The sequence below is a fragment of the Bombina bombina genome, chromosome 6 (genome assembly GCF_027579735.1).
Source record: "Bombina bombina isolate aBomBom1 chromosome 6, aBomBom1.pri, whole genome shotgun sequence".
Taxonomy (NCBI): Eukaryota; Metazoa; Chordata; class Amphibia; order Anura; family Bombinatoridae; genus Bombina; species Bombina bombina.
Genome location: NC_069504.1, coordinates 419,319,468 through 419,338,589, shown reverse-complemented (window position 1 = coordinate 419,338,589; position 19,122 = coordinate 419,319,468). Strand labels below are relative to the sequence as shown.

The 19,122-nt window shown below is 37.2% G+C and overlaps 1 protein-coding gene across 1 annotated transcript in view; it reads left to right on the top strand.

Moving 5' to 3' along the window:
* The first annotated feature begins 11,734 nt into the window (after positions 1 to 11,734).
* Positions 11,735 to 19,122, top strand: part of KCTD16 (potassium channel tetramerization domain containing 16) — a 457,442-nt gene continuing 450,054 nt past the window's right edge. Inside the window, exon 1 of the mRNA XM_053717154.1 lies at positions 11,735 to 12,566. Coding sequence (XP_053573129.1) covers positions 11,735 to 12,566 — 832 coding nt within the window. The remainder of the gene's footprint in view (positions 12,567 to 19,122) is intronic.

The following is a 19,122-nucleotide window of genomic DNA, read 5'->3' as shown; positions in this document are numbered from 1 at the left end:
CTTGAACAATTAAGAGTAAAACTTTGGCTATAACAGTGCTAAATTCACTTAAAACCCTTGGGTTTATTCCATCTGAAACTGAAGTTGTATTTACCTTAATATTATCCAGTTTTTTCCTGATATAATCTATAGATAACCCAGTTATTCGTATGGTCTTGTATGTACTTGTTTGTTTTAATGTATCCCCCATTGGTTCCTCTCTTGTGTATACTGGAGAAAAGAACTGGTTAGTACCTCAGCCTTCTCTGTGTCACTGCTAATCATGTTATCCTTCTCACATTTTTATGTACCTATATTTTCTTTCTTAGATTTTTATGCCACACATTTTTATTTAGCCATGTTGACTTGGATTAATTTAACTTACTATGTGTTGATGTGTATATTTATTTAACAAAGTTTCAAATGTTATCTATGTATCCTCTGTGTTTTATTTGAGAATACTTTGTCCCAATGTATGCTATTTAATGATTTATTTAAATTATAGAATTTTGCTTTCTTAAAATTAAAAGCTTTGGTTGAACCCTTATAACACTGCTTATGAAAGTGCGGGGCTCCAGATTAGCCTGGAACATCTTAAGGGTTAAGGTTTCAGGGAGGAGGAGTGTGTGTAGAGCTGAGAGTTAGATTTGCAACATTGTTGCAGATCTAATGGAGGGAACTCTACTCACAGTTAAGAAGGGGTCCCTGGGAGTTTGAGGCCCTCTTTCTGTTCCAGGTCATCACCGATCTTCACATAGCTGAGAGATTTCATCTTATTTCATTGCCATGGATAGGTCCCGCAGATCTTCGCTTCCTCCACTCTAGTTCAGGGATGAGGCTTCATCGTCAGGATGCAGGACATCTAGGGAGAGAGAGATGAGTGAACAGGAAATTATATGCCCTTCCCCTAGGGCCCAAGGGCCCTCCCTGAGGCTAGGCCATTGGTCCCTCCAGGCCTATCTATCCAGTAGTGATACCAGGGGGGGTAGAACACCCAGCAGAGGCCTCTGCAGGGGTTACCGGCCCCCAGGATAGGGATTCTAGGTCCCAGATGGCACATCAGTGAGAGATGAGGTCATGGTCTCGGCTGGGCCTACCCCCGGGCCTATTGCCATGCATGATGCCTCTGAGGCCTACATAGGAGGCCTCAATGGTGCAGGTTCTCTGGCCTCATTACTGAATCAACCCAATCTGAACCTGGGGGCTCTGCAGCAGGGACAGCTAGCAACCGTGTGGTCGCTGGTTCAATCCCTCTCTGCAGTATCGGGCCGGTTTTTGCAGGTCCTGGGCCTGCATCTGGCCCTGGGCCTGCTCCTGTCCATGGACCTACAGTGGGTCCTGGGGTTCCAAGTAGCCAACCCCGCCCAAGTGCTTATAGAATGCAGAGTGCCATCAGCACCTGCATCACAAACAGTGCTTGCCTCTAGCATTGGGCCACACATAGCCCTGCGCTACAGGCTACACCGGTATATATCTTCACATGCCCGATCGAGGAGGACCCCTCCCGCCAACTTCACCAAGCGCATCATGCTACTCCTGGGCATCCGCTAGGTAACCCACTACTTACTGCAGCCGCCGATGCGGCGAGGTAATCCATGTTGGGTTTGGCCGCGGCTCCGCCCCCTTTTGGTGGGCGGGACTTCTGGTTGGGGCCATGCGAGCAGCAGAAGCATGGGCGCAGTGGGTCCCTACAGAATGTTTATATGGGAAGGGGGGCTGGCATTATGAGCCCTGGGCCTTATGGCCTGAGTGACGCAGGGGCAATTTGGCAGGAGCAGGGCTTTGGGCACATGTTAAACATGGAGATGCCAGCTGCACAGGCATTTAATAATAATATGGGCAGACAATATGAATATGGAACGAATCCATGGGGGGCAGGCAGTGATTTATGTGTGAGGGGGCCACAGTTTAGGCAAACAGGGGCGCATGAGTGGGCTAGTGGTAACACGTATGCAGTATGTATGGGAAGTGCGCATGGTTCCTCCATTCCTCTGTCGACCGGTACTCCTCTCCTTTCTATGTTTCTATGTTCCCACAGATGGATTGTCAGGAGGTTACCCGCCCAGGACCCCGTGAAGCTACAGCAACATCGACACCAATAGAAAGCAGGAGCATTGGCATCAGACGGAAAAGTGGCCGGGACTTCAGCTTCGGGGGAACAGCAGCACATGGTGTCTAGTGAGCAAACATTGGAGACGGGGTCACAAGATTAAGGGGATTCTAGCTCACCTGGGTCTAGCTCAGAGAGCCACAGTGCCTTAGGTTTACATAAAAAAGGGGAAAAGAGAATGTATAGGATCCTTAGAACATTGGTGTCCGATCGGAATAAAGCGTGCAGTCAGGGCAACATGGTTGCAGGTGAGAAGACTATAGTGGCAGCTAGTGTGGCGCCAGCAGAGGGACTAGTCCTGCAGGCAAACAAGAGGAAGTCAGCTTTAGAGGGGGATTCATTTTCATTTACCATGCATTCGCTATTTGAACTCTTCACACATAGCCCCTAATTCCTTTAGGCTGGGCGCAGTGACTAGTGCAGCTGCTTTAGGGTGGTCAGCGGATAGGATTAAGGCGCTGGGGTGGTGGAGATCACAGCACTATAAAATCTACGTTAGGCCTACCGAGGACCCAGCCTATTGATAGGAAAGGGGGGGAATGCTTGGGTGCAGTTTCGTGGTCGGGGTTGTAATTTGTTGTTCGGTGGGTAACATGGTTATATGTTTTACAGGTAGAGGCAGTACCCCACAAAAGGTCTGGATTGTCTGCCATTCTTTCATTCATTGGGCCTCCATCAGAGCTCTAGCAGTCCCAGATGGGAGCCAGCTCGGCTTTCACCCCTCCCGGGCGTCCATCAGATGGCTAGGGCGCAGAGATATTTGCAGGTACGAACTGCCAGCGTTAATCCAGGAGACTCACCGGATGTGGGGTCATCCCAACATTTTAGTACTACCTAGGCGCATTGCCTACCCTTGATTTGATTAGCATTATCTGGGCTGATATCAGATGGTTGCATGCGTGGTTGCCTGGTGTGAGAGTAGGGTGGTCCTATATCATCCCCAGATTACATTGGAGGCACATGGCAAGTCACAAAGCAGCATTTGAGGTCAGGAAAAAGATAAATTGATAAAATAAAAGATAAATAGTTAAAAAGTTATAGGAAGGCCTTGATGTTTTATAATAAAACTATTCAAGGAGTGCCTCTTATTTAATAAACGACCTACACGGTCTTACCTCCATTTGGTTGTTGTGTCTTTATTTCTTAATTTAGAGTTAAGTGAGTTGGTTATGCTGCATCCGCTCGACATTGGTCCTTTAATCCCTTATTAAAGTGCAGGGCTCCAGATTAGCCTGGAACGTTTTAAGGGTTAAGGATTCAGGGAGGAGGAGTGTGTGTGGAGCTGAGGGTTAGATTTTCAACATTGTTGCAGATCTAAGGGAGGGGACTCTACTCACAGTTAAGAAGGGGTTCCTGGGAGTTTGAGGCCCTCTTTCTGTTCCGGATCACCCACCCATTTAGACTAGTAATTGGAATATTAGTTTTAGTCTCCCCTGGCTCCTGACAGGGTTAGTCAACCTATAGTCTTTGGGTCTTAATAATTTTCAGCTCCCCTCAATACCGGCTTGATGTTCGCCTGGCCGGTGTGGGGGTCCAATAAGGTTTGAGCGGTGTTATACCCTAAAGGCGGGCGGTAGCATCCCAGGCAGCAGATAGAAAGCGGGGAGGAGTGACGGCCATTGTAATTGGATTAATGCCTAAGCGCTGAGATAATTGCACAAAGCAGCTGTGGATATAAAGTTTTCCCCAAAACCTTAAGGATAGCTAGGTAAGGATAATTACAATCTCTGCAGGTTACTCCAGACTAGTAATTTTAATACAGCTGCGCTGACCAAAAGTAGCTTAAGGTGTAAACAAATGGCTTATGTAAAAACCTCTATATAGGAAATATATAAAAACTTAATTTATTCTACAAAGTGTGTACAATCAAATAACATTTGAAACAATAATAAAAGTATAAAATGCTAGATTACATAATACTATGCACAGCATAAACACTATCTAATAATCACATCAATATCGCAAAATAAAAAACATCAAGCATAAACCCATATCTATCTGGGCATTAAAATAAATTGGTGTAGTATCAATTAAAAACAGAAACAGAAATAAAATCCAATTGTAGAAAAGCACAAAAGAGCAGTCTTTAGTTGTCAACAGTCTTTGCTGATATATACCAGACTTGTCTTTTGAAAGGAGTATGCAGTAGTTGGAAGAAGCTGAAAAGCAGGCTTGTCTTTGGCAAACAGTTTGCAGTGGTTAGTACAGTAGAAGCTGTAAAAGCTGCAACATATGGGCGAAAAGAAGGACAGGGATATCCTTTAAGGCATATATATTTTAAAACGGCAAGGTGCACATTTATACTTACACCGATTGCCGTATGCTGTTCTCCTGGGGGTAAAACCGGATCTCCAATCTTTCTTCTTTCGCTTGAAGCTTTCTTTCAAATGGTGCCACTCCACAAGTGAGTTCAGTGAACTCTCGCAGCATCAATACGCTACACCTACGGAAGCCCAAGTATCTCAAAAATAGAGAAGTGACGGCCATTGTAGGGGCATGACATACTCAGGTGCGTGCTTGGGGAAAATGCCCCCTGGGTTGCGATAGGCCGAACAGCTTGAGTTTTATCCTTCTATCTGGTACCGCATTGTAGCTGGGCTTTGCTTTGTTTCTGTTTGCCTGGGGCTGCTTCTCGCTTCATATGGGTTTCCATAGGTAAACATTGCCGCCTAATAGTTAAGTTAAGGTTTAAGAGTTTATAGTCATTTACTTGTATCCAGGGAAATGAGTTATAGTTAAAAAGTTATAGGAAGACCTTGATGTTTTATAATAAAAATATTCAAGGAGTGCCTCTTTGTTAATAAACGACCTACACGGTCTTACCTCTTTCTGGTTGTTGTGTCTTTATTTCTTAATTTAGAGTTAAGTAAGTTGGTTATGCTGTATCCGCTCGACATTGGTCCTTTAATCCATTTAATGGAAAGTGATTTCAAACATGACTATATTATTATTATTATTATTATTATTATTTACAAATATAAAAATAAAGCTCCCATTCCTTTAGAAGTTCCGTTCTAAAACATTGTATGGAAGCTTTGTGATTTCCCCCCTCTCTTTTCTAAGATGGTCCAAACTGTTTTAAAGGTTACCTTTAATATTAATTAGTGCTTAAAGCCCAAACCAAAATAGACACATTTGTACATTATAGACACTACTGATACAAATATTGCTAAAATAGTAACCACAAACACAGGGCTGTGAGGCTAGGTGTAGACCCAAATAAAATACATACACATACAGGGAGTGCAGAATTATTAGGCAAGCTGTATTTTTGAGGATTAATTTTATTATTGAACAACAACCATGTTCTCAATGAACCCAAAAAACTCATTAATATCAAAGCTGAATATTTTTGGAAGTAGTTTTTAGTTTGTTTTTAGTTTTAGCTATTTTAGGGGGATATCTGTGTGTGCAGGTGACTATTACTGTGCATAATTATTAGGCAACTTAACAAAAAACAAATATATACCCATTTCAATTATTTATTTTTACCAGTGAAACCAATATAACATCTCAACATTCACAAATATACATTTCTGACATTCAAAAACAAAACAAAAACAAATCAGTGACCAATATAGCCACCTTTCTTTGCAAGGACACTCAAAAGCCTGCCATCCATGGATTCTGTCAGTGTTTTGATCTGTTCACCATCAACATTGCATGCAGCAGCAACCACAGCCTCCCAGACACTGTTCAGAGAGGTGTACTGTTTTCCCTCCTTGTAAATCTCACATTTGATGATGGACCACAGGTTCTCAATGGGGTTCAGATCAGGTGAACAAGGAGGCCATGTCATTAGATTTTCTTCTTTTATACCCTTTCTTGCCAGCCACGCTGTGGAGTACTTGGACGCGTGTGATGGAGCATTGTCCTGCATGAAAATCATGTTTTTCTTGAAGGATGCAGACTTCTTCCTGTACCACTGCTTGAAGAAGGTGTCTTCCAGAAACTGGCAGTAGGACTGGGAGTTGAGCTTGACTCCATCCTCAACTCGAAAAGGCCCCACAAGCTCATCTTTGATGATACCAGCCCAAACCAGTACTCCACCTCCACCTTGCTGGCGTCTGAGTCGGACTGGAGCTCTCTGCCCTTTACCAATCCAGCCACGGGCCCATCCATCTGGCCCATCAAGACTCACTCTCATTTCATCAGTCCATAAAACCTTAGAAAAATCAGTCTTGAGATATTTCTTGGCCCAGTCTTGACGTTTCAGCTTGTGTGTCTTGTTCAGTGGTGGTCGTCTTTCAGCCTTTCTTACCTTGGCCATGTCTCTGAGTATTGCACACCTTGTGCTTTTGGGCACTCCAGTGATGTTGCAGCTCTGAAATATGGCCAAACTGGTGGCAAGTGGCATCTTGGCAGCTGCACGCTTGACTTTTCTCAGTTCATGGGCAGTTATTTTGCGCCTTGGTTTTTCCACACGCTTCTTGCGACCCTGTTGACTATTTTGAATGAAACGCTTGATTGTTCGATGATCACGCTTCAGAAGCTTTGCAATTTTAAGAGTGCTGCATCCCTCTGCAAGATATCTCACTATTTTTGACTTTTCTGAGCCTGTCAAGTCCTTCTTTTGACCCATTTTGCCAAAGGAAAGGAAGTTGCCTAATAATTATGCACACCTGATATAGGGTGTTGATGTCATTAGACCACACCCCTTCTCATTACAGAGATGCACATCACCTAATATGCTTAATTGGTAGTAGGCTTTCGAGCCTATACAGCTTGGAGTAAGACAACATGCATAAAGAGGATGATGTGGTCAAAATACTCATTTGCCTAATAATTCTGCACTCCCTGTAGGTTGGGGATTTGAGCCACTAACAATCAGGATTAGTAGCCTTGATTCAAGGTTGTTGTACAAACAGAGTGCCAGTGCAGAAATCCAGGGACATGGCAGTAACCTTCTATGTTTACAGGGTTTATGGATTTGGAGCGCACTGTTAAACACTAGGTAGCAAGGCTCTGTTCAGCAAGATACTTAACAGCAAAGCACAGGACATAAAAATACTGGTTAGCAACACACCAAACAGCAAGCCACTGAGAACAGGAAACTGGACAGAAGGGTACTGATCAGTAAGCATACAGGACAGTTACTTATGGTAAGCAAGAATAATAGCCTTTTATAAACCAAATAAAACTATGTGTTTCTTTATATGTATTTAGCTGTTATAATTAAAAGACACTGAACACTCTTCATGCATGGTAATGGCACAATGTAACTTTGTACACAGCAACCAGCAACTTTGTACACAGCCGCTGGCCTGGCCAAACTCAGAACATTAGCAGAGCTGCTATTTAAATTAGTAAAAACATTTAAATTACCTATACTATATTTAACAGAAAACAGAATACACAAGGCTAAAGCTAAAGTAAATTGATTCAGTATTGATTACCGTTGCCTAATATTTTTGAATATAGTTTTTACACTTAGGGCTAGATTACAGTTGGAGAACAAATTTCTGGTTCTAGAATTGCTATTGCATAATTAACCTTTTTCTACAGACTTTAATGGAGCCTCATTTTCATGTTGAAAAGCTAACAGCCACAACTTGTGCAACCCTGATCACAATAACACATTAAAACATATGTATATAAATGTATACATTTGTATATATGTTTTGAAATACACATATAAATACATAAATATATATGTATATAGTCATATACATATATATTTATATTTATAGACATACAAATATGAATAAATGTGTTCCTATGGATCCCTACGTAAAAGTACTTTCGTCCCATTTTTTTTCCTAAAACCTGATCTCGTAACTTTGAGCTCTTATAACTTTTTTGTGCAATATTTTAAAAACAAATGTATATCAGACAGTGTTAATATGAGTGTAACTTTACTCTTACATATATTTTTAATGTGTTTTGTGACACTTTTTGTCATTTAACCAGAGGTCTGAGTTTGCAGTGTTTACTTGTGAGTACCTCTAACTTGTAATATCAAGGTTATTTAACGTTCACCTGAAAATTTGCATTTTTGCCATACACAAGTGCACAGAAATTTGCCCTCTAACTGTAATCTAGCCATTAGTTATTAATATCAGTTAATACAATATCTCCATATTACAATTTAATAACTTTTTGTGTAACTTTTTGATAGCAGTTTTTAATTTTCAATGTTTCAATTGTTAATGAGTGTGTTTTTATTAAACCATAAATCACCCTTGTTCATTAAAATGTGAACTGAGCATGCACACATACTTTAAAGGGACAGTATACACTCATTTTCATATAACTGCATGTGATAGACACTACTATAAAGAATAAGATGCACAGATACTGATATAAAAATCCAGTATAAAATGGTTTAAAAACGTACTTAGAAGCTTTCAGTTTAGCTCTGTTGAAAAGGCAGCTGGAAAGCCCACTGCAAGTGGGAAATAAGACCCTCCCCCTCCCCCTTCTTTTGCATATGAAAAGAGCCTTTACACAAACATGAGCAAGCTGGAGAAGGTAGCTGACGGTATTCAAATAAAACTTTGGGGCTTGGTTAGGAGTCTGAAAATCAGAGCAATGTTATTTAAAAATAAGCAAAATCATACATTTAAAAAAAAAAAAAAAAAAAAAAAAACTTCATGGGCTTTATAAATAGATCATCTACAAAACATTTCTGCAAAGAAAAAATGAGTGTGTAATGGTCCTTTAATGTTGAAAAAGAACCATGCAAAAAGCAGTCAAAGAGAATGAAAATGTGCTTTTTTTCATGAGCTCAGAGCCCTTGAATTTAAAAAGTTTAAAGATCCTAAATGGTGGATTCAAATACCATTGTCAAATTCTTTCAAAGCAAAATATTGGTGAAGATAACACAGTACAGAGTTTCAGGTAAGCCACACAATAACTAGGATTTCTAATGGACTAGAATTACTTTGAGTTTGAAACCCTGCCATACAAGATACTTTTATTCAATTAACAGTAAACAGTTTTGAAAATCACAGCTTCTCAAGGACCAAAATATAATTTGTCCTTAAAAAATGTGTGTCAGACCTCTCTTGTAAAGAAATAGCAAAACTTTTTCTATCAAACCCACATTATTATAGGCTTAAAATCACTAATATAGTCAAATATACCATTTCTATGGAACTATACAAAAATCAGAGCCTTATTGTTACTAATATAGGTCTTTTTGTTTAGTCAACCTCCAGAGATATCTCACAAAAATAATGTTATAGTGCACTGATTACAAACTGTAGAGTGATTTCTAAAGGATAATGCAAATGTGTATTTGCAGTGCAAACCATTACTTTTCCTCTAAATCCTTTTCTAAATAATCCCCACACCAATTTTCAATTGTAAAAATACTTCTGTTTTACATTTGACATGTTTTTATGCATTGTTTTCTATTGGATGATCTTCAATTTATATTCTCCTCCACACCCACATTGGCCTAGTGCTCCATGTCAAATAAACTCTAGATACATGAAAAGAAGGTTGTACATAGACTTTTTCAAGTTCAGTGAGTGCTGTTGAAACATAAAAAATATTTAAAATGTAATACAAAGAATATTGTTTTTTTAATTATTATTCAATTTCCTATTGGTTAATATTTTTTAGATGAGCAACGCACAGTATGCCTTTTTGTTTTAGATTAATAATATATGATACGTTTGGCACTGTTTTGTTAAGCAGGTCAGAATAAGGGTTAACTGCATTTTCATTAATCTTTTTAATACTTCTGTTGTAGGTTGTGATCACATTATATATTATTACTGAATATAAATGTACTAACTACAAGCAGCAACAAATAGTTAAGAAACATTACCAAGGGGAATTCCACAGCATTTAACAATTTAATTTGAAAATCTGTTAATTACATTTTTTTGTCTGTGTAAAGTTACTTATAATAATTAATTGTTCAGAAACCTGGATATTTGAACATACAGAATATAAAGGTACTTCTACAGTCTCAAGGTGAATTTTAAAATGTATTATCTATCTGCCCATCTATCTATCTATCTATCTATCTATCTATCTATCTATCTATCTATCTATCTATCATCTATCTATACACACACACACACACAAATTTGCACTAAGAAATAGAGGTTTAGTATGAGTATGCATACTTCTGAACCAAATGCTATAACTGTAATAGGAAGCAACATTCTTAATTGCTATAATCTTCAGTAACAGAAACAGTTGGAATCAGTGCACACTGTGACAATTTAAATAGAGGTTAATAGGTTAAACCACCCAAGGGAAAGTGCTTATGAACCAGCTTACAACTGAGAATTGTTGTTCACCTGTTTAATGCATACATTCAACTAAATGCAACACGCTTGATAGATGAATACATTCACTTTTAATATTCTGCTTTTTCAAAACCATATTCCTTTAAGATGATGTAATAGTTATTTCCCTGGATGGTTTCTTCACTGCCTGCTGAAACAACAGCATCTCAGAACAGCTCTGGGAACTGTGGATCCACCCAGCTCAGCAGCCAAAGCAGGCTCAACAACCAAGCAGCAAAGCACCCAGTGCTTGGATATCAGCTAAAGCACACCACAACTGCTCTGCCTTTCTCTCTCTCTTTTTTTCTTTATTTTTTTTTGCAGGCTTTCTGGAACTATGGTAGCCTTTTTGTTTGTGTTAATATGTAGAGTACTAAATGTACATCCTGCTCCATGCAGGCTGGCCACTGTGACTGGGAGTTTTTTGCAAGGCTTTTAAGCCAGCATCCCATCTGTAGCAATCGTTTTCCCCTAAATAACAAGCCTGTCTTATTTCAGTGTGCATTTGTTTGCTGAGCACTGTACCTGGAAATCTGGCACTGTAGCTGCTTACCTGAAAACTACTAACTTTCCTTGGCTTAATAACATCCAGTAATAGCTGACTCATTTCTGATACTCTTTTTTAATTATATCTACACATACAAATATATCATTTTTATTTTTTTTTCTCTCTTGGATGGGTTTAAATCAACTGGATTATTTAGTCACAAAAAGCATTTTAAAATTCAGGTACAGTACAGTTTTCATTTTTGTTTTGTGCTGTTTTGCTTAAACACATGCCCTATTAACATATGTAGTTATTATAAGCATCTCTTGCTATTAAATGTAACACTTGATTTATAGATAACCATATTTCTGTTTATTACATCTTTCACATTTGAATGTTCTAAAGCAAAATCGACTGCTACATAGAATATCTTTTTATTTATGAATGTATTAATTGTGCAATGATTGCATCACAATGAAAAATGGGTTACCAGTTTTACATAAGGAATGATCTTTTAAGCCAAAATAAACTGTATATATCAATGCCTATATTTTATATTGATTTTGCTATTCTGCCACTTAGTTTAACAAAATCTATTTTTTTCCTTCACAGATCATAGTATATTTAAATGCTAAGACTGACCTTGCATACAGTGACTTATGTGGTATACAGTATCATTTACAGATATATTTTTTTTTACAAATATTTTAGTCAGTAATTGCTGAAATCAAATCCATTTGGAAAGTGCCAGAGGCCAATTTGCTTGTGTTCAATTGTAATTTGCTGTATGATTACAAAGCTCAAAATAGCAAGATAATCTTTGGACCATTGGGATATGTAATACAGCTTTTAATACTTTATTTTACAACTTCATGAGAGGTTTCCAGTTGGTTACATTTATCTGATATTACAATGGCTCTAAGTGGAAACTGCAGAACTTATGCCCCACCCAGAGACCAAGTGACTATCTTACAGTCTTTTCCTGAAGTAGTTGAACTCAATGTCGGCGGTCAAGTTTATTTTACACGCCATCAAACTTTGACCAGTATACCGCATTCATTACTGTGGAAAATGTTTACTTCAAAAAGAGACTCCTTAAATGACCTGGCCAAAGATGCTAAAGGAAGGTTCTTTATTGACAGAGATGGATTTCTTTTTCGATATGTTCTCGACTATCTCAGGGACAGGCAGGTGGTTTTGCCTGATCACTTCCCAGAAAAAGGAAGGTTGAAAAGAGAAGCTGAATATTTTCTGCTCCCAGAGTTAGTAAAACTTCTTGCACCAGATGAAGTGAAACAGAGCCCAGATGATTACTACCACAGTGACTATGAGGAAGTCTCACAAGGAAGCGAAACCAGAATATGCCCATCTTCATCTTTGATGCCTTCAGATAGAAAGTGGGGCTTTATCACTGTTGGGTACCGAGGATCTTGCACGATGGGTAGAGAAAGTCAAGCGGATGCAAAGTTTCGGAGGGTGCCAAGAATTTTGATTTGTGGACGAATTTCCCTTGCAAAAGAGGTCTTTGGGGATACTCTAAATGAAAGTAGGGACCCTGACCGGGCTCCAGAAAAGTACACCTCCAGGTTTTATCTCAAGTTTAAGCATCTAGAGCGAGCATTTGACATGCTTTCAGAATGTGGATTCCACATGGTAGCCTGCAATTCCTCAGTAACCGCCTCATTTGTTAATCAATACACTGATGACAAGATCTGGTCGAGCTACACTGAATATGTTTTCTACAGTAAGTACCAACACATAATAAACTGGTTTATTAGCAGTTTTTGATGTTATTTACAAATTATTTGCTTGTACAAGGTTTAACAAACATTTTCTTTCTAAATGATTTAATTTTTCTAAAATGTATGGCATATTATTAAGCATTCATTCAAATGTAAACTTTATTACTAGAGCAAAACTAACATTACTTTGGCTAGATGGCACTAGAGACCAGGATAAACTCTCTTTTCAGCTGGAGCTGAAAATGCTACTGTATCCTGTTTTGTGGATCTACAGGATGTAATTCTCACACAGTAACTTAGCATTTACTGACAAGAGCAGGGAAGACATTTTGGCTATAAATATTTTCTTTATTTCTTAAAAGGACATTTAAGTTATTTTTTTTTTCTGTGCTGCATGTAAAGAGATGACATTTTGATATTTTTTGCAATATTTTAATACATAAATACAATATGTTCTTGGGAGGTCTTCTTACTATAGTGGGCAGTAGGTCCCTAAAGTCCATTATTTATTGTTAGTATTAAAATCAACAGCTTTAACTTAACCTTTGTTTCATGCAACTAATAATGATGATAATAATAATAATAATTTAAAGAATGTCCTTTCCAATCTATCTATATTTGTTTAGAGATAAATGTTCCTTTAAGGAAATGATGTGTGAAAACAGGAATGATTTTTCTAAATCTGATAAAATGTTCTAAAAACTGAGAAATGACTAATATAGTATATAGAGAAAGTATTGAAAATGAATTTATGTTAGAAATATTCATGTTTTAGAATTAGGTGGCATTTAATGATTATATAATACATGTAAATGTTTTTTTTTTATTATTAAATGAGATTATGTAACCATGCATTTGAATATAAGGTTAAGTTATTGTAACAAAATGAAACCATCCAAGGTGGTTGATGGTTAAGTGATTGTAACTACGTATATTATGAAGTGATTATAGTGAGACAGGCCTGCCTTTTATTAAGTTTACCAGGTAATGGGGTTTGTAAGTCAGACAATCATCTTTTTTTCTGTTTTATAAAGTTTCAGTCTATAAAATATTTTTTTTCAGGACAGCTTTTTATTTAATTTGTAAATTTTGGAAAAAGTGACTTACCCTAAGTCAGCAAGAAAGGATATGTGGGATATTATCTAATTTTGCTTCATTCTTATAGAATGACAGCTACTAACATAATATAGCTAAGTTTGTAAGTGCCGAACATTGAATTTATCTTAACTTATAAGTAAAAACCAAGCTTCTGTAAATATACTCAGTATATTGTGTTCAGTTTGTATCTGTGCTACTTGCATTTTAATTATTAGTATATGTCAGTTATTTGTCAATATAAAGTTTGTCTCTCATATACGTTGCATACTATCACTGCAATGTTGTGCACCCCCAAGTGAAAAATAAATTCTTTCCCAGCTTTACCTCCACAAAAGTACTGGACAGCAAGCAGCCTGGCCACAGGCAGGATGTAGGTAATGATTGTTAACTAACTTCAGATCATATGCCATGGCCCTAGAGACATAATTCCACAATGACTATATCAGACTTTTAATCAATCCCATTAACCTGCACACCCTCCAGCTATATATCCACATCTTTCCAAAGATGACACTTATGGATATATTTAACAAGCTGTGGATGCAGCTGTTTCCGCATGAGCCTTCAGGCTCACGGGAAACAAAAGTTAAGAAGCAGCGGTTATAAGACACCTCTGAGGTGTCGGATAGCAATCATCCTGATCGTATCCGATCGGGATGATTGACATTCCCTGCTAGCGGCCGATAGTCTGCGAATGTGCAGGGGGCGGCATTATACAAGCATTTCACCAGAAATGCTTGTGCAATGTTAAATGCCGACAGCATATGCTGTTGGCATTTAGCAATGTCGGGCGGACATATTCGCCACAGCAAATCATGTCCGTCCGACATGTGACAAATCGGCCCCTTAGGTTCTGCAGTCCCACATCAAACCTGATCAGTTAATTGTCTATAGTTTTATAAATATTTTGCTGGGCAGTCAGATGAAAAACTGGGCTGTTCATTTCAATACTTGACACCTGGCAATGCTATTTTAATTATGGATCTTGTTACGTCTATTGCTTTATGGAGGACAATAACATAGATTCATAAACAAATTACTCGTTATATCTACTGTAGAGTTTAAATACATGGGAAATCATTCATTCATGTTTATTTTTTACTTGAAATAGCAGTTTTTTCTCATTGAAACCATCACCTGTTGTTTTCAAGGATATGCCCTAAAAGGTAAAGCGGACTGCAAAGACTATCTATGACTAAACAATAGGTTTTGAAATGCTAAATATTTCTGGGGGGGGGGGGGGTTCAGTGAGAACAACTATCTATTTAAGATTAAAAAAAAAATCCTACCCTGACTTGTGCTGTTATCTCCTGTTTACATAGCTTTTTAGTAGAGAATATGTTTGTAATTGGTATTTTTAGTGCAGGTGGCCGTTTATTTGGTCACAAACCATGGAATTCAAATAATAAAATAAAGGTAAAGTAGCTGTTTGCAAACAATTAAAATACACTCCAGCTGGTAAAATGGACCATTTGGGAACAGATTAAAGGGAGAAAATTTTAGAGTGCAATGTCCATTGAATTAACCCCATGATAACTCTCTCTATATATATATTCAGGCCATGTTATTTGTTTTTATATTAAAAAAACAGAGCATAAATAGTTAAAGGGATACAAACCACATTTTTATTTATTTAATTATTTATATATAGCATGCAATTTTATGCATATTTCTAATTTACTCCTATTATCAATTTTTCTTCGTTCTCTTGCTATCTTTATTTGAAAAGCATAAATGTAAAGCTTCGGAGCCGGCCCATTTTTCGTTTAGCACCTGGGTAGTGCTTGATGATTGGTGGCTACATTTAGACACCAATAAGCAAGCACTATTCAGGGTGCTAAACCAACAATGGGCCGGGTCCTAATCTTTACATTCTTGCTTCTCAAATAAAGATAGCAAAAGAACAAAGAAAATGTGATAATAGGACTAAATTAGAAAGTTGCTTAAAAGTGCATGTTTTATCTGAATCATGAAAGAAAAAAAAAGGGTTTAGTATCTCTTTAAGAAGTGTTTTAATTATAAAGTTATAAAATGTTATACCTGCATTAAAAACAATGAATGATGTATCTCAATAGTTGTCTGTCTGGCCAAACAGTAACCACAAGGAATTTCAGAGCTATGCCCCCCTTACTCAGGTTAAACAAGCATTTTTTTTAACTTTTTTTTTTCCAACTTTTTTTAAGTATTTAAATGTTGTTCAATGCTGTTAATGTAGTTTTAAAAAATTAAAATAAAAAAACAATTAAAATCAAAGGTAGATAATAATACAGCTTGAATCACCCAGTCAGCCCTTTTCCTACATGGATCAAAACACTAGGCCATAATTTATTGTTGTCTGTTAAGGAGAGTTATATGCTTGTCTCAACAAGTGTGCTTTCTTGCTCTTGGTTACCCTTTAACCTAAATATCAGCTGCTCTGCAATGTTGGCCTCTAAAGGGATAAATTGATTTATTTCTTCAACACTTCTCTACATGTATCCTATAGTTAATATTTTTAGTTGTTAAGTGGTTAATTTGTTTACAAATCCCTTGATCTTTTTCACATACCTTGTCCTGCGCAGCACTACCAAAAACCAGGTAACCAATTCCTGAACAGAATTAGTACAAACTATAATAGGTATTTACCACAAATTTACAGATGTCTGACTTTCTCTATTTCTGAGCTCTGTTCCTCTGAGACAGCCATATGTCCCTATTTGCAAAATGTTCCTTATGCCCATCCTTAAACCACTCGAATGTGCCCACAAACCACCAGAACTCCCACAAACTAACCAAACACCCACAATCCTACCCATTTCCTATCATGAACACACCTCTCTTGACACATCCCCATCCACAAAACAGCAACCTCCCTAATTCCTAGCTAGTGCTACCAATGTTGGGAAGTATGCAAATGTATATTGAAGTCTATTATAATGCTAGCTTCTTTTGTATGGGAGTGAGCTACAGATTGATTCTGTAAAATAAGCTAGCATCTATTGCACTCCAACATGGAAGACTATGGTTAGGATTTAAGTACAATCTGGGCCTTGGTGAGGTATTTAACTTGTCATCTTTTATCCAATACCTGTGACATTAGTTTTTTACTATCTACAATTTACTATTAAGTGTTCTAATTTGTATAGAAGTGATTAAAATGTGTTTTATTCCAGTTTTATTTTCCATTTCTAACCAAATGAACTTAAGCAAGTTTCTATAAATACAATATAAAATAAAGTAGCATTTTGTAAGTAAAAATTTCCTAGAACCAAATGACCATGGGTAAACTTACAAATGTAAAAAAAGAGCAAGAAATATGCCTGGTGTCAAATTGCCATGGAGAAGAAAAAATATTTAACAATTTTATTTAAGAAATATTTTTAAAATTATTTTTTTTAAATAATTAGTTCCGACTTCCCCTATAGGCATCTTTAATATTTTAATTGATCCGATCTTTGGATCAGTCATTCAGCTGCCACTTGCCAGTTACACTGATATGTCTGTGTACCAGAGCCTGCATTCATTTAAGATGTTGTGTACAGGTCTATTCCAAGATCACTGGGGTTAAAACAGCCAAATAACGTGACCACATTTGAGTAAGTTAGAGAGCTGCTTCAGAGAGTGATACTGAGGCTACCTGGGAAGAACATCTATAAAGGAGCCATTTGTGTGCAACACAAATACATGCAAAGATAGTAAAAGTTGGTAATGAGTATGAGCTAAGTGTGGTGGTAAGGAATTATTAGTATTTGCTTGTTACGTACTTCTAGTGCTAATATGGTATTAGCATTCACAGTGCCGACCATAAGCTAACACAGCAATCTAGTGAGTCTATGACTTGACATGATAAAGTGTTAAAGTCATTAAAGACTAAGCCTTTTACTCTGTTTTCTGTTTGCTTAATTAATTTATTTTTGAAGATGCACTATAATTGTGTTCCTCTGTACTAAATTCAGCTGCAGTAAAGGCGCCTTAATACTATTTTTAGGTATTATATTAGTTTTTATGCATTACACTATGTTTATCAGTATTAGTGTACAGTAATATGGATATTCCCAGCCTTCCTCTAGCCATGCCTTTTGGGTTTTAAATCTAGCCTTTACTGCATTCAAGTGCTGACGTGTTTGCTAATGTGCAGCAACTCTCCATCTGATAAGTGCAGTGAAACCTAAGTTCCAAAATGGCAGCACCCATGATATGTTGCATGATATGCATTTTGTGTTTAAAGAGACAGTCTAGACCAAAATAAACTTTCATGATTCAGATAGAGAATGTAATTTTAAACAATTTTCCAATTTACTTTTTTCAGCAAATTTGCTTTGTTCTCTTGGCATTCTTAGTTGAAAGCTAAACCTAAGAGGTTCATATGCTAATTTAGAAACCCTTGAATGCTGCCTCTTCTCTCAGGGTATTTTGATAGTTTTTCACCACTAGAGGGTGTTAGTTCATGTGTGTCATATAGATAACACTGTGCTCATGCACGTGGAGTTCCAGGGAGCCATCTCTGATTGGCTAAAATGGATGTCTGTCAAAATAACTGAAATAAGGGTGCAGTTTGCAGAGGCTTAGATACAAAGTAATCACAGAGGTAAAAAGTATATTTATATAACTGGGTTGTTATGCAAATCAAGGGAATGGGTAATAAAGGAATTATCTATCTTTTTAAACAATAAAAAATCTGGTGTATACTGTCCCTTTAATGTCTATTTAATATGTCTGTAACCTACTTTTTTATTGCTCTGCTTCAAAGTTTCTAGAGTGTACCACATATACAGTATCTATCTATCTATCTATCTATCTATCTATCTATCTATCTATCAGCTATCTATCTATCTTGTTTAATGTATTACTGTATTGTTTTACATTTAACCAAATGAACAGTGCAGTCATACTAGATAGGTGTTATTAAAAATGTGGCAAGAATTCTGAATTTTCTTACATAATTTACCATTTTACTGCTCTAGATTGATCCCCACCCCCCAGACCATACAAACGTCACTCGATTTCATAGTACAAAATGTTGGGGCATTCACAGGTCTATGCCTTTAGAAATGCTGCTCTTTATCTAACACATATATGATAATAATTTGCAGAAACCAATTTTTCATTAGCACTTTTCAATTGGAGTCTTGGTTTAACCCGAATGACTTTAAAATATTAATCCTTTTAATAATAATTACACAGAATTGTATGCCATAAAATGTGTTTTTTTTTAAACGTGTTCTTATTGTCAGCTGTTGCACATAACTAAAGGAAAATAAAAAATTATATCTGTACGGTAGTGCATTTCAAACTTATGTTACGACATTGTTGCAATACTTTTTTTTTTTTCCGCAAACTTCTCATCCATGTATCCCATGCACAAGTATTGAAACTGTGCATGTGTGGAGTGCTTATGATGTCACTATAAAAATGCATGCATATCAGATGTGTGTATAAATGTCTAACCTGTATATAATAGAGAAACTGCATGCACAAGAC